This window comes from Diceros bicornis, chromosome 3, assembly GCF_020826845.1.
Source record: "Diceros bicornis minor isolate mBicDic1 chromosome 3, mDicBic1.mat.cur, whole genome shotgun sequence".
In the NCBI taxonomy this organism is placed as follows: Eukaryota; Metazoa; Chordata; class Mammalia; order Perissodactyla; family Rhinocerotidae; genus Diceros; species Diceros bicornis.
Genome location: NC_080742.1, coordinates 5,108,707 through 5,122,026, shown reverse-complemented (window position 1 = coordinate 5,122,026; position 13,320 = coordinate 5,108,707). Strand labels below are relative to the sequence as shown.

Genomic DNA, 13,320 nt, shown 5'->3' with positions numbered 1-13,320 from the left:
CAGGTGAAGGCCTAGCAACAGATACATATAGAACATGTTGCCCCTCTTCAGCCTATAAAAAAAGTAAAGCAAACCAAACAGGAGTACTACCTCATGCTACACCATAGACACCAGCAAGAACAAGCAACAATAGAAATTTTCCTGCTGCACAACTGCACACTGACACTCTCGTATTACTCAGTCTTTTTAATCCCTGGATTCTCCAATATTCAACCAATATATATGCTGGTGTGTGTGTGTACACAAACACATGTATGTGTGTGTGTGTATTTATAAGCATCTTTCTTCTTCAATTAACCCAATTTTGGGGGTCCAACTGATGGATAAAAACATTCTCAATTTGTGTGAAACTGATCAAAGAAAGTGCTTTGAATTTATGTGAAAAAGTTTCCCATTAAGATGGTAGCTATTTTTTCAAGCATGATTCCTTTTAATTGTGGAAAAGAGCCCAAAGGCTTTGTCAAAGGGCACATGTTTTCTATAAATCAAAACATAAATAAATGTGAGGTTATTTCACTAGGCATACATATGGTTTTTGCTAAATAAACTCTATTTATAAAACATCGTTAGCCTCCACCGGAACTGCTGTCAACATTTATAGGAAAGGAACTTTCCTACTGCTCTGAAACTTGCCAGGATTTGAAAACAAGCCTAGAAACATTAGTTTTTTAACACAGATTTGATTTAAACGTAATGTGAAATGGGCCACTGTGTGTTTTCTAGTTTTTAAATGCTTGAAAGAAATCTTAAACTGAATATTAGATTTCTATTTTATCAGAAAGTGTTTACATTGCTGGAAGTTCCATTATTCTAACCATGCCATTTTTCTATTCTTTCTAGAAGTTCTCTTTCGGGTATAGGCAAAAGGTGTGGGATTATTTTTCTTATCATTGCCATCAGAACAAAAATATTCTGTGAAAGGGGAGTCTTTGACATCCATTAAAGCTTAGCATTCATAATTGCCTCCCCATCTTCTCGCAAAGGCTCATTTGCATGATCTCTTCTCTTTAGATACTCACTCTAGACTATAAACACATTTATCAATCCTACTCAGAGAGCAGTTCTCAAAATGAAGTTTTCTGTGAAAGGAATTAGCTATAAGCAAACACGAAGCAACAGTCCTTGACAACCAACAGCAAACCATGGAAGGTAACAGGAACTTGAACGATAATTTACATTCTCCATTTTCCATTCAACTTTTCTTTCTGGGGCTGCAGCGCCTTCCAAAACAGAATTTTTTCCAATGCTTTTGCAATCCATCCCTACTCTAGGTGGATCTAAGCCAAGAGTTACAGTACAGTTGAGAGCGGTTCCAAGAAGTGACCTCTCGCTCTTTTGTTTTTTTATTTCCTTTCAAGATATATCTTCCCCAGGTGTAAGATGTGTGGCCTCTTGGCATAGAACGCATTTGTTTTTATTTTTGAACAGCAAGGGGAAAATGTTAGTTTCATAAAAATAAAGTAAAGGAATTTTAAAAATTCCAAAATCCTAAATTTCCAAGGTAATAAAACATTTAAATATATTTAATGATTATATGTGTGTATACCTATATATGATTAAACTGCTTTGGAAACAATGAATATGTTTTCACTCCTGAATACTGTCCCAACTTATATGTAAGAATTCCAAAATATTTACCCCAATTTATATAGAGAATTCTACTTCTGTGGAGTATACTTAAAGGGGAAGGTTGCTTGTAAAATGCAGCCATGGTTCCAATAAACTTAAAAATAGACATAGATACATAGATCCAGAAAATAAAAATACAGTATTTTCTATATCAGTCATTTTTGTAATTTTGTGGATTAAGAGCTAGCTACCCTAATGGTAGACACTAATGAATTTGAAATTATAAGGAAAGGCAGAATTCTCCAGAACTTCTGTTCCTAATCAATCACCAGAGATCAGTGACATCATTAGAGCCTTTGATCACAGCTCCTCTTTCAAGCTCAGATGGGACTGGACTGATCCTTGCTGGCACGGAGAATGGAGAAACACCTAGGAACACAATTCACCGTGAAACACGAGAAGTCATCAGCATCTCTTCCCCTCCTTGGAGAGGAACAGAGAGCACATTCCAGAGCAGCCCAACACCAAACAATAGAGCTACCTCCTTAAATCCAAGCCTAATTCCAGTCTTACTAGGATTCCCAAAGCACTTTCAGAGAGGAACCGACAATAAGCTACTTTTCTTTCAGCTTGCTCTTCCTTACCCACTATCCCCACCCAGAACAAGCCCCAAATCCTTTCACCACGGGAGGAGAGGATCCCTGGATTTCTTTTTTCCCATTTTCCCCATTACAAAGCACTTAAACCTTTCAGAACTTTCCCCTTCTTCTGAATTTCACTTAATGAGTCTTTACTAAAAATGCTATTTACTCTACATCAGCCAAAAAGACAGTCCTTGACTGTAACACTGGCTTCTATAATTTCAAAATACTTGGATTGCAATCACTCAGAACGTTCTGATCTGAAATGGTCACTTTGGGAATGAAAGTTGTAATTGATCTTTACTACTTCAGTTCCATTGTTGTTTGTTTTCTTCCCCTCCTTAGTTGTAATACGAATCTAATTGAGCTTCGTGAACAGTGGTGGAATGCAGTTTATTATCTCCCTCATCAGGTGATCAATGATTTCATTAATAAGACAGATAACAAAACTGTCATATCATCGACACTGTTATGAAAGATGATCCTAGCTTCCCGCTCCATTTTCCAAGGTCCGGGGTTCTCTGTGGCAGCTCTGAGTCCATTCAATATTTTCCACAGACAGAGAAAAGTGAAAATCCATTTTGAAACCAATTTCAATTAGGATCCAGAAGCTGTTATCACAGGTGTCGCAGAATGGGCCCGTAAGTGGAAATGTCGCCTATCCATTCTGAAATGAAACCTTATCAGGGGGCTACAAAGATGGCTGGGGACAGCCTATCTGTAAATTACTTTTCGTCCTGTGTTAACTCAACCTTAGTCCTGTCATATGGAATTCTTCCCATCCACTAGTAATAATCTAATGACTAACTAGACACAGCGCCCAAATGGCTTTCAGCCGGACAGGGCTGTCCCCTTACGCAGGGGTACAAATGCAAACACCCTCAGGCCGGCAGACAAGCAAAGGGACAGGCCTGCTTTAAATGATAGAACTAAAAGTTTATTATGGGAAATAAAAGAAGCCCCGTCTCCACCCACCGCATTCCTGGTGATTTTTCAATTGCAAACTCCAAGGCCCCGTTATTTCATTAATGCAGCACCCAAGTCGTGAGGCTTTTCTCTCACATCTTTCAGTCTCCTTTTAGCAAATTATCCCATGACGGCGGATTTATTCAGTCAAAGACCTCGGACTTTGAGAGGCAACAAAAGAATCAAGAGACTTTCTGGTCCACCTGCCTGGCGAGTGATGAGGCAGGGAAAAGTCTCCCCCAGAGAAACCAATCAAACTATTGTGTGGCACAGCCAGACCTTTTCAACTGTCAAGCCAGAGAGCAAGGGCAGAGATGAAAGAACGCAGGCTGAAGCGACCATTTACGGAACCACGTGGGAACGGTCTCCTAAGATCTAATAATTGGGATGGAACTCAACTTTCTACAACTAAAGGGGGAAAAAGAAAAGAGACCAAGAAGAGGAAAGAGTCTAAGAAAGGGAAAAAAACAAGTGAAAAAGGAAAAAATAGCAGCCCAAGACAGACTAGGAATAACTTTTAAACATTTCCCCTACCTGAGATGAAGTCCTAGCTGTAAAATTAAAGGGGAAAAGAATGATGTTACAAAAGAAAAAAGACAGACAGACAGACAGACGGACTTAACAAAGCCTTTGATATTTTTCCTCTGGGTTAGAGCTGCATTAAATGTTAAATGTTCTGATTCTAACCTTCTCATGCAATTAATTCATAGGAACAAAACAATAACCAAAAAAGCCCTCATTAACATGGTTGCCCTGTAGTTTTAAGTATAAAGTGGCATTTTAAATCGGCCTGAAAGGAAAGAATACATTGATTGGACATTCTTGAAAGACTCAGACTGGCAGAGACACTAGGTTATATATTTATGGCCAGTTTTCAAGAACATTTCAGTTCTACTACCAATTCAACATGAACTATTTAAATAAAAAGGAAAAAATTAACAGTGAGTATTGCTAACAGGACCTAAAACATCACGGATTTTTTTTGAAACACAAGATAAACATAACATCAAGCAGCTACTGCAGTTCTAATGTTTCCTATTACTACTGGTGACTCATACAGTATGTATTACTATGCAGTTTAAAAAACAAGTATTTGTCAAAAATTGTGGGGTTGCTGCAACCGTTCTGTGTCTTGATTGTGGTGGTGGTACATGACTTTATGGATTTGTCAAAACTCATAGAACTGTACACCAAAAAGAGTGAATTATTCTGCACATAAATTTTTTTAAATAAATAAAAATTACAGCAGATGTATTTGGAAAGATTTCCCTGTAGACAAGATAACGGAAGGCTTTTGCTTTCACCGTCATCCTGCCTCCTCCTCTGCCTGGGACTCTCCTGGTTCCCAGTGCACAGCGTGGCATCCTCTAGCATTCCACGTTGTGAGCTGCCTGGAAAAGCAAGTGCCGCCTACCCCCAACCTTGGGGCTCAAAGTGGTGCATGGTGGAAGGCCACCGAGCTACCTCCTCAGAGGGAGACTGTCCTCCCACAAGCTCCATTTTGGCCCGGAACTTCCCCTCTTTGGTTGCTGTCTCTGATTCTGATCAGTTTATTTCTGGAAATTTGAAATACCCACATCACTTGATCACAAGCAATCAAGGGAACCCAGAAACTTTCCACAAGCAGAACACTTCGTGCTATGGCTTCTTTTTACTCCCCAGTTGGGAAAACTGTGACTAGATGGGATAGATCTTTATTCCTGACTTATCTGAGCACTCAAGAATTGTTCTTTTAGAGGAGAAATCCAATCACGCTCTACAAGAGGAAAAAGGAGCCTTGCCCTCAGGGAAGACCATTAGCCCAGAATTACTGATTTCACCCCAACATTTGAATGAGTATTTATGAATGAGAAATAGACCCTAAAAGCATTTGATTCGTTAAATGCAAACTTGTGCCGATTTCAGGAGCAGTAATCTGAGGCACTGTTTCCTGTTTCCAGCTCCTATCACCTACTGGCCTGTTAAGCTAGATCCTCGTGACCACCACATTTTAAAGATTTCCTGTAAACCAACACCCCCAAATTCTCTCAATCACATTAAAGCTTAACCACTCATAGATTATTAACAAATGATGTTGTGCTGAAAGGAGTGAGAATGAAACATGTCAATGCATCAAACCCTGACAGATCATATCTAGAAGAGGCTATTACTATTACTAATAATAGGTAACATGTTTGGGTACTCACTGCACCAGCCTCAGAGATGTTAAGCAATCAGCCTAAGATCACACAGCAATTAAGAGGCAGAGCTAAGGTTGAAACCCTGGCATTAACACTACCGCTGTGCTACACATGTCCCCTGCCCCCTCTGTGCTGAGTAAAGTTTTGGCAGGCCAGTGTACCACACAGGCCTCTTCATCATGGGCTGAGTCCCCCCATCCCCCTGCTGGCAAAAAGCATGGAATGGGAGGTGGAGATTATGGGGGATTATGATTACGGAGAGGGGGTGGAGGGATGAATAGGTGGAGCACGGGGAATTTTTAGGGCAGAGAAAATATTCTGTTTGATACTGTAATTGCACCTACTTGACATTATACGTTTGTCAAAACTCATAGAATGTACATAACAAGGAGTGAACCCTAATGAAAACTATGGACTTAATAAGAGTGTATCAATACCAGTTCATCATTTGTAACAAATGTACCACACGAATGCAAGATGTTGCTAACAGGGGAAACTGTGGGGGGTAGGAGAGGGGGTGTGTAGGAACTCTGTCCTTTCTGCTCAATTTTTCTGTAAACCTAAAGCTTCTCTAAAATATAGTCTATTAATTAAAATAATAATAATAAATAAAATACCCCAACAAATCGTTATTAGGTGGTTTCTGAAAGGACACAGACTATATGGAGAAAGGAGGAGAGAGACTGAGGACATAGTCACACTTGAGAAGAACTTACACACTGATGATAGAAGAAACACTCCTGTGCAGGAGCAACGTGGACGGAGGTGAGGAGCCCTTCCATTCAGCTAAAGCACAGGCTACAGATGGCACAGGCCAGCAGGAGCCCGTCAGACTGGAAAGTCAGACTGGGGTCAGATTTGGGGAGTAATTAAATATTAAGCAAAAGATTTTGAACTTTATTCTATAAGTAGCTGGGAATCACAGAAGGTTCTAGAGTAGGGGTGTGACATAAAGCAGAACCATAAAAAGATTAATAAGGCAAGAGCAAGTCTGATGAATGAGAAGAGCAGAGGTGATTGGATAGAAGGTTACTTTCATCATCTAGACAGGAGGCAGTGAGGTTTTAAATAGCATAGTGCCATAGCAGGGTGGCCTGAAGGGACACATTGGTAAATAATTACGGAGGAAAATCTACAGAACCTCAAAGCTGGTAGGACACGGGAAGCATGAGAGAGGGTGGGGTGAAAGGTGATGGTGCGGTTTCAAGCCTGGGTGACTGCAGGAAAGGCGATACACTCAGCCAAAATAAGAACACAGAGGTTGCCGGGGTTCAGGGACACGTGGGTTTGGAGCTCAAGGGAGCCAGGGGTCTTACGAGAATCAGATTACTCATCATTAGTTAGCTGGTTTAAAAACGTGAAAGCTCTTTAAAAAAGCATAAAATCTAACTCTAAAACAGCACAAACCACCCTATAAATGGGTATCACTAACCTGAAAGGAAACAGTTTACCCCTGAAAAACATCCAGAAAAATGATGTACATATGCTCTTTCTAATGCTAGGACATACAGTCAACTTCAGTTTTCTAGGTTTAAAGAAATCAAAATAAATTTTCTCAAAATTATCTTCCCTATTTTCTGGCCTAAGAAGGTACTCAGAAGGAAGGTGCAGAAAGTGGGGTTTTTTAACCCACCCTTCCTTAAGATGTGCAAACTTGGTCACATTTGGGATTTGTGAAACATCTTGAACTATTTTTCAGACAGAGTCCTGCAAATTTAAAATTACTTTTGCCAGACATTTTTCCCTTAATTTCAAAACCTATGTGTATTTTCAAGAAAACACAATCCTTTTGTTTTGGATTCATAACATTTAACTCACCCACATGATTTGTCCTAACTGGGATGGCTGCCATCTGCTGAGCTCTTACTGTGCCATGCTCAAGGAACAGTATAGGCACTGCCTCCTTTAATCCCCCCGGGGATGCTGTGAAGTGGGTCTAATTATTATCTTGCTAAACAGATAAGGAAACCAAGACTTAGAGCAGTTAACTTGCCAACACTCACCCAGCTAGTCCTGGGGGTTGCCAGAACTCAATCCAAGCTTTCAGATCCCAAAACCTGTGGGTGCTCCTAACCAACACCCTATAATGTGAAATCCATTTTATCTGACAGTCCTTTCCATCCATCTATCATGTGCCAGGAAACGGAATGTGGCCAAGAAAAGAGGAATTGAACGTCTAAAGGGACAAGAAACCTAAAACTCACAACCTACTGTCTATATGGTGCAAACTGACTGCCACTTCTGAGCAGAATGAGGTACATCGACTCTTACCATAACAAAGGTCACGGAGACAGGAGCACATGGTGGAGAACAGCCAATGAATTCCAAACTCTCACAAAACCCTGAGCCACCTTACTCCCAGCCAGAAGACCAATTGATAACGATTAACACCTATGTATTGGATAGTTTAAAAGCAAATCGTAAGGCCAGGAAGTAACCAAAAGTTAAAGTGAAAAAACAAAGGTATCTCCTTATGTATTTGCAGACCACAACACTTTCCCCTTACAAACCTCAAAGAACTTTTTTTTTCAAGCAGAGGAGAACCAAGCCCTTCTTTTTGAAAGAATCAAAGTGAACAGGGAACTTCCTCTTTGTTATTAATCTATCAACTTTGGTTTCATATTGCAGCACCATTAGGATAATCATTTCTGCTGTGTATCACTTTAAGGTATGTTCCCAATAACTATCAGATCCGATAAAAGATCCCTAAGACCATGGCCCACATACGTTTATTATTAGCTTCTTTTCTTTTTTAAAGCAGAGTAGTAGGTTAATAAGAAATATCAGATTACTTCTTTAAAAAAAAATCACAGGCCAAAAATGAGACAAAACACTTCAACCTGAAAAGTCAGTATTTGCAATCATGGTAGGAAATTTTGTAGGATAATGAGATGTTTAAAACATTGGAAGATCTAGATTAAAAAATGTTAATTATTTACAAAACACAACATGTAACTTAGAAAGTAATGAATCCATACCAGAAACATACAAATTATTAAGGCATTTTACTTATGGTACTAGCATATTAACAGATTTGGAGATTTTTAAGTAAACAATGACACCTAATATCTGAGTGCCTCCTTTATATGTGAAAGACAACCACGTTAGATGCCAAAAATGATCATTTCAATTGCAATTGCACTTAACAAATATTCAGAAAACTAAATGTCTTCTCTTTTGTCATTTATGGTTAATAAATAACACTGAAGCTTAAAATCAAATTATGGCACATGAAACACACATTGTGGTTCCTGGAAAGAGTACTGAATACTTTATATGTTGATCTAGATCGGTTCTTAAATGTCACAAAAATCAACTTTGGCTAGTTTTTTTTTCCTATACAAGATTTAGAACATAATTTTTCACTTGCATTATTTTAAATTTCAGTGTTAAGAGGCAAATGCTTACTTAAAATGTTGTTCCAGGTTTCTGAACCATACATTTTGATTTTGTATATGTTTGTGTTTAAACAAAACTCTATATGAATGTTATTCTAGGAGTAGATACTCAGCTGAGAAAAGTAAGAAAACAGATCTGTAAGGACATGCAGTGGAATGTGCGTGGTTTGGCTGGAAAGCTCACAATCAGGAACAAACTGCAGCACATAATGGCTGGAAAAGTTAATTAAGTCACCCCAACACAGTGCCAATAACAAAACTTTTTTGTTTGTTTTATTTTAATCATGAAATTGTGGACAGGAGAGAAAATGTATATATTACATCTGTTTGGTTCTTGGTGCTGAACTCATTTTTAATTGTTCATTTACAAATCCCTGAATTTCAGAGCTTTGTAAAGAAAACATAAAAATCTCCTGAAAACAGTAGCAATCGGTACTACCTATGACAGGATCCAAACGATTTTAATTTCCCTTTTGTGAATAGCCTCAGCAGAGGTATCCAAGCATTTCTGAAATGTTCATAGAGAAGAGACAGAACAGACAGACAGATGGATGACCATGGCAATGGCAGCCACCAGCCAGCACACTCACAGTGGGCCAAGCTTTGAAAGCCCGTACCCCACAAGCTCTAAAACCCAAACCAAACCCAGACCAAAGCCTCCAGAACAACTGTGTGACCACAGCTGAGAACGGAGGGAAGCGTGCAACCAGGTAGGAGCTTACAGCACAAAGAGGCTGGGCCATTCCACCCCTTGAAGCATGATCCTGGGGCTGGAAAGAGGCTCTGAACTAGTCAGATGAAACCTGCAGAGGACTCTGTAAAAAAGATCATTACAATTATTAGCATTGCTGACGTAAAGCCATCACAAAGAAAAAGGTGTATTTTCCTTTGTTTCACTTTTTCCTTTCTTTAAATTTGTTTGCTGGTTTTTCCGGAACCTTCGAGAAAGGTTGCAATCCATGTTTAAAAACACCACTTCCACTTTTATTTGGTTGGGTCTTTATGTTATCCAAAAATAAAAAGCAGAAGAAACAGGAACATTGAAAAAGTGGCCAGTGCTGGCAGGATTTCTAGGACAGCCATCATTCAGGCACATGCCCCACAAACCTGACTAATGAGCGTTTGCCCCCAAACAGGACAGGTTCTATACCCGTTTAGGAGGGCACGTGTACTTCGAGGGCGCAGGCCGATCAGGGCGGGAAGTCAGCGGGGTTAGGTTTAGGAATCAGTTCTGTGGTTATTGCAGACTACAGGACTAACTTTGTAAATCGTGACTGCTCTTCTCTGGTAATGTTCTCCAGTGGCTTCCTGGCTGCCACGGGGCTGGTTAGGTTAGCTCTGTTCCTAGTCACCCTGAACAGGTTCACAAGGGGAACTCGTGGTCAGAGTGGCTTAAGACAAATGCAGCAGCACTGAAAACCTCCCAAGCATGTGTCTGGGTACATGTGTCCAGATGCAGGAGCAGCAGAAGCAGCAGCACCTTCATGAGAACAGACAGACCACTGCTGTTACTCCGCTGAAATTCACAGAAAGCACAGTGGCTTATGGCGTCTCCACACAGTGCAGCATTGCCTTCTGCCAACTTACACTCCTTCTCCCCTGTTCTCACGCGCAGACACACACACACTCATGCTCACTCATTGAAACACCCTCAACACCCTCACACTCACGCACACAAGCTATAAAGATAACCAAGAGTTGATGTTTCATGAAGCATAATATCCAGAAAGTGCTTATTCCTACAAAATTACTATTAAAATTACCAAATAACCTATGCTAATTGTATTTCTAAAATCATAAATCTGTCTAATTCCTACAAATTCTAGAAAAAAGCAACAAGGGTCATATACGTTTTTTAAGGAGAAAATATGTCTTCTATAACCACGTTGGAAGAATAATGGAAATATCTGGCTCAATTAAAATAAACTCCAGTCTTGGCTATAAACACCACAAATAAAGGGAGAAAGATGGACATATTTTAATACGTATGTAAAGTAAATTCATTATTTTAACTCACACATAAATACATCTCCCTAAGGATCAATTCAAAACTGGACTCATTAGCCAGGAGGTGTAACACCAGCCCCTCCCCTCGCCCAGTCAAGCCAGCAATGCACACTGGTGACATCTGGAAAGGAGCGCACAGGAGCAGCACACACTTGCTGTGGACAAGGATGGGCACAGAGAACAGGGGCAGGGTCCTCAGAGTATCAGCTCAGGCAGCACCACAGTCAGTACAGGAGGGTGCAGCTTTTTTATTGGATATCTGCACTTACAGTCTCTGGTTCTGGGCTGCAGTTACCTTCAAAAGAGATTCTGACTCTCCAATCATACGTAAAATATTTCTCAGAATAAATAAAATATAAGCCCACAGGGAGGGAGGTAGCAGGTTGGCTCATGCAAATCGGTGTGGCCAGATATGCTGCATCCAGGACTGGGAGAACGCGCTAGCTCATTCTTCCTAAGGGCACGTGGAAAAGCAGAGTGCAACTCGGGGAGGCCCCGGTGGCTATGAAATCTACAAAAAGCAAAGGCACTAATGGCCTTCAAGAGAGGAAAAGTGGGAAAAGGAAGTGAAGGTTACCTTTAACTTATTCAATCTGTTTTTACCAGAGGGGGCTCTGGAATCTATTTTCAATGCTCCATGCTTGAATTGAAATGCCTCTCAACACTTTGCCTAAAATACTAAAAAACACAGCATATAGAAACAGTGGCTCTATGTTATCTCTGAACACAAATTAAGTAAATTAAATTTTTATAAGCCAATAGCAAAACCTGCATCTCAGATGCTAGTGTTACCTTGAGGCTCGACCATTAACAACTTTGAAAATCCTTTAGAGTAGACTACTTAAAGTTGGGGGGGGGATCCTGTCACTAATTTTGACAAGGCAATTTTTGTGTCTTTTGTAATAACTAATAACTAATTATTCTGACTAGTGTAGACTTTCCATGTGAAATGCAAAGTATTTTGAACTCTTGCCACAATAATCAAGATGATTTCCAAAATGCCAAAACAGAAACTTCCTATAATAAATAACCTATCACATTTACATCTCAAACTAGAAAATCTGGAAGAAAACGTGTAGTTTCGGTGCCAAGACAGAGATTACTAAAGCCTACCCATCCCTTGCCCCCCCACTCTCTACCCCTGTCTGCTTTCTTTAGCCTCTCATAGAACAAACACTGGTCCAGGTGCAAATGCTCAATTCACAAGGAATGCAGAGAACATAAAAATGACTGTAGGTTTGGCTGCTGGTAATCCCCGCGGCTGCTCACCATTGGAAGTGGTGCTGGAGGCCACGGCCTTCTCGCTGACATCTGTTCGAGTGGAGCATTTCACTATGGAATTCTCAACTTTCTTCTTCTCAGTGGTCGTGGAGCTGTGGGACTGGGCCTCCATGATGCCTTCTCATTACTTCAGCTCTCTGCTACCAGGAACGCCTACATAAAACAACAGCGCCATCAACTTCAAATAAGAGGGGGAAAAAATCTCACTCAAAAGCCCACTTCACCTGTCACCTGAAAAAGTGCTTAAAGCTTTGACAAATTCAAAATCTGCAAGACCCTTCCCCACATGTTTTCTTGCAAAAATGCCTCAAAGTTCTATTAACAAGTCAGTCAAATTCTGTCTACACACGCCAAAGGAGAACAGAGGGAAATGTTCATAATGTGGGACCTTTCCCAAATTCCTACTGGGCACTTGTTACTAAATGGTCTAAATATCTCAGTTTTCAGCTGTGTTTATAGTGTCAAACCCAAGTGTCACATTACTCTTTTAAGCCACATCTACAAATGTCTCTTCAGGTGGCCAACTTTATAGGAAGGGGCATTAGGACAACTTTCCAAGCAGGGGAAAATTTTTAATTTTTAATTAGACATTCTAAAGATCGTGCAACAATTTCTCAGATCCAAGCCCTACTCAAAGTTCTGAATCAGAGGATAATTTGGGCCAAGAAGCCAGTGATTTTTGCTTCCCTCACTAAGATATCTGAATAGCAATATGCCTCAATTCTAATTCATTCAGGTAAATCACACTCTTTAAGCTTTCTTAAAACATGAGAACATTTCAATTCATTTGAGTTACATTTTTAAAACAAATAAAGGTAATAGAACAACATGCTCTCCATCTCACAGGAAAAGTCAAAAGATTGCCGACAGCAAAGACTGGAACCACTTAAATACTAAAGGCAGGTTCAGTTCTGTCAGTCTTTCACTGGCTTCATTCATGTGATAATCGCACCAACTCATCATTCATCAGTTTTCACTCTATTTGGTTCCTGTTCCCTTTTTGTAGTCATGATCTACACCTACAAAGAATTACAAGAAAAGATGACAAGTACCCTCTCGAGCATGTTTTCTTCAAGCTATCTAGATTGCAACACTCATGGTGGGCAATTTCTTCCGTCCAGTCATCCGCTGCTTCTCTACATTTAGCAGACGTCACCGTGTTCAATCAAAACAACAATTAGTAAAATAAAATAAGATACCGTTTAACCAACTAAAAGAGTTAAAATACCAATGAAATATTTTTAGTCATCCTTAACTCAAATTTGCAAGGGCACTGCA

The 13,320-nt window shown here is 39.9% G+C and overlaps 1 protein-coding gene across 2 annotated transcripts in view; it reads right to left on the bottom strand.

Annotated features, from left to right (window-relative positions):
• GLI3 (GLI family zinc finger 3) overlaps nucleotides 1–13,320 on the bottom strand; it is a 276,948-nt gene that overhangs the window by 251,118 nt on the left and 12,510 nt on the right. For both annotated transcript variants that reach the window (XM_058570605.1, XM_058570608.1), the window contains exon 2: nucleotides 12,031–12,195. In XM_058570605.1, coding sequence (XP_058426588.1) covers nucleotides 12,031–12,154 — 124 coding nt within the window. In that variant the 5' untranslated portion in view covers nucleotides 12,155–12,195. The remainder of the gene's footprint in view (nucleotides 1–12,030; nucleotides 12,196–13,320) is intronic.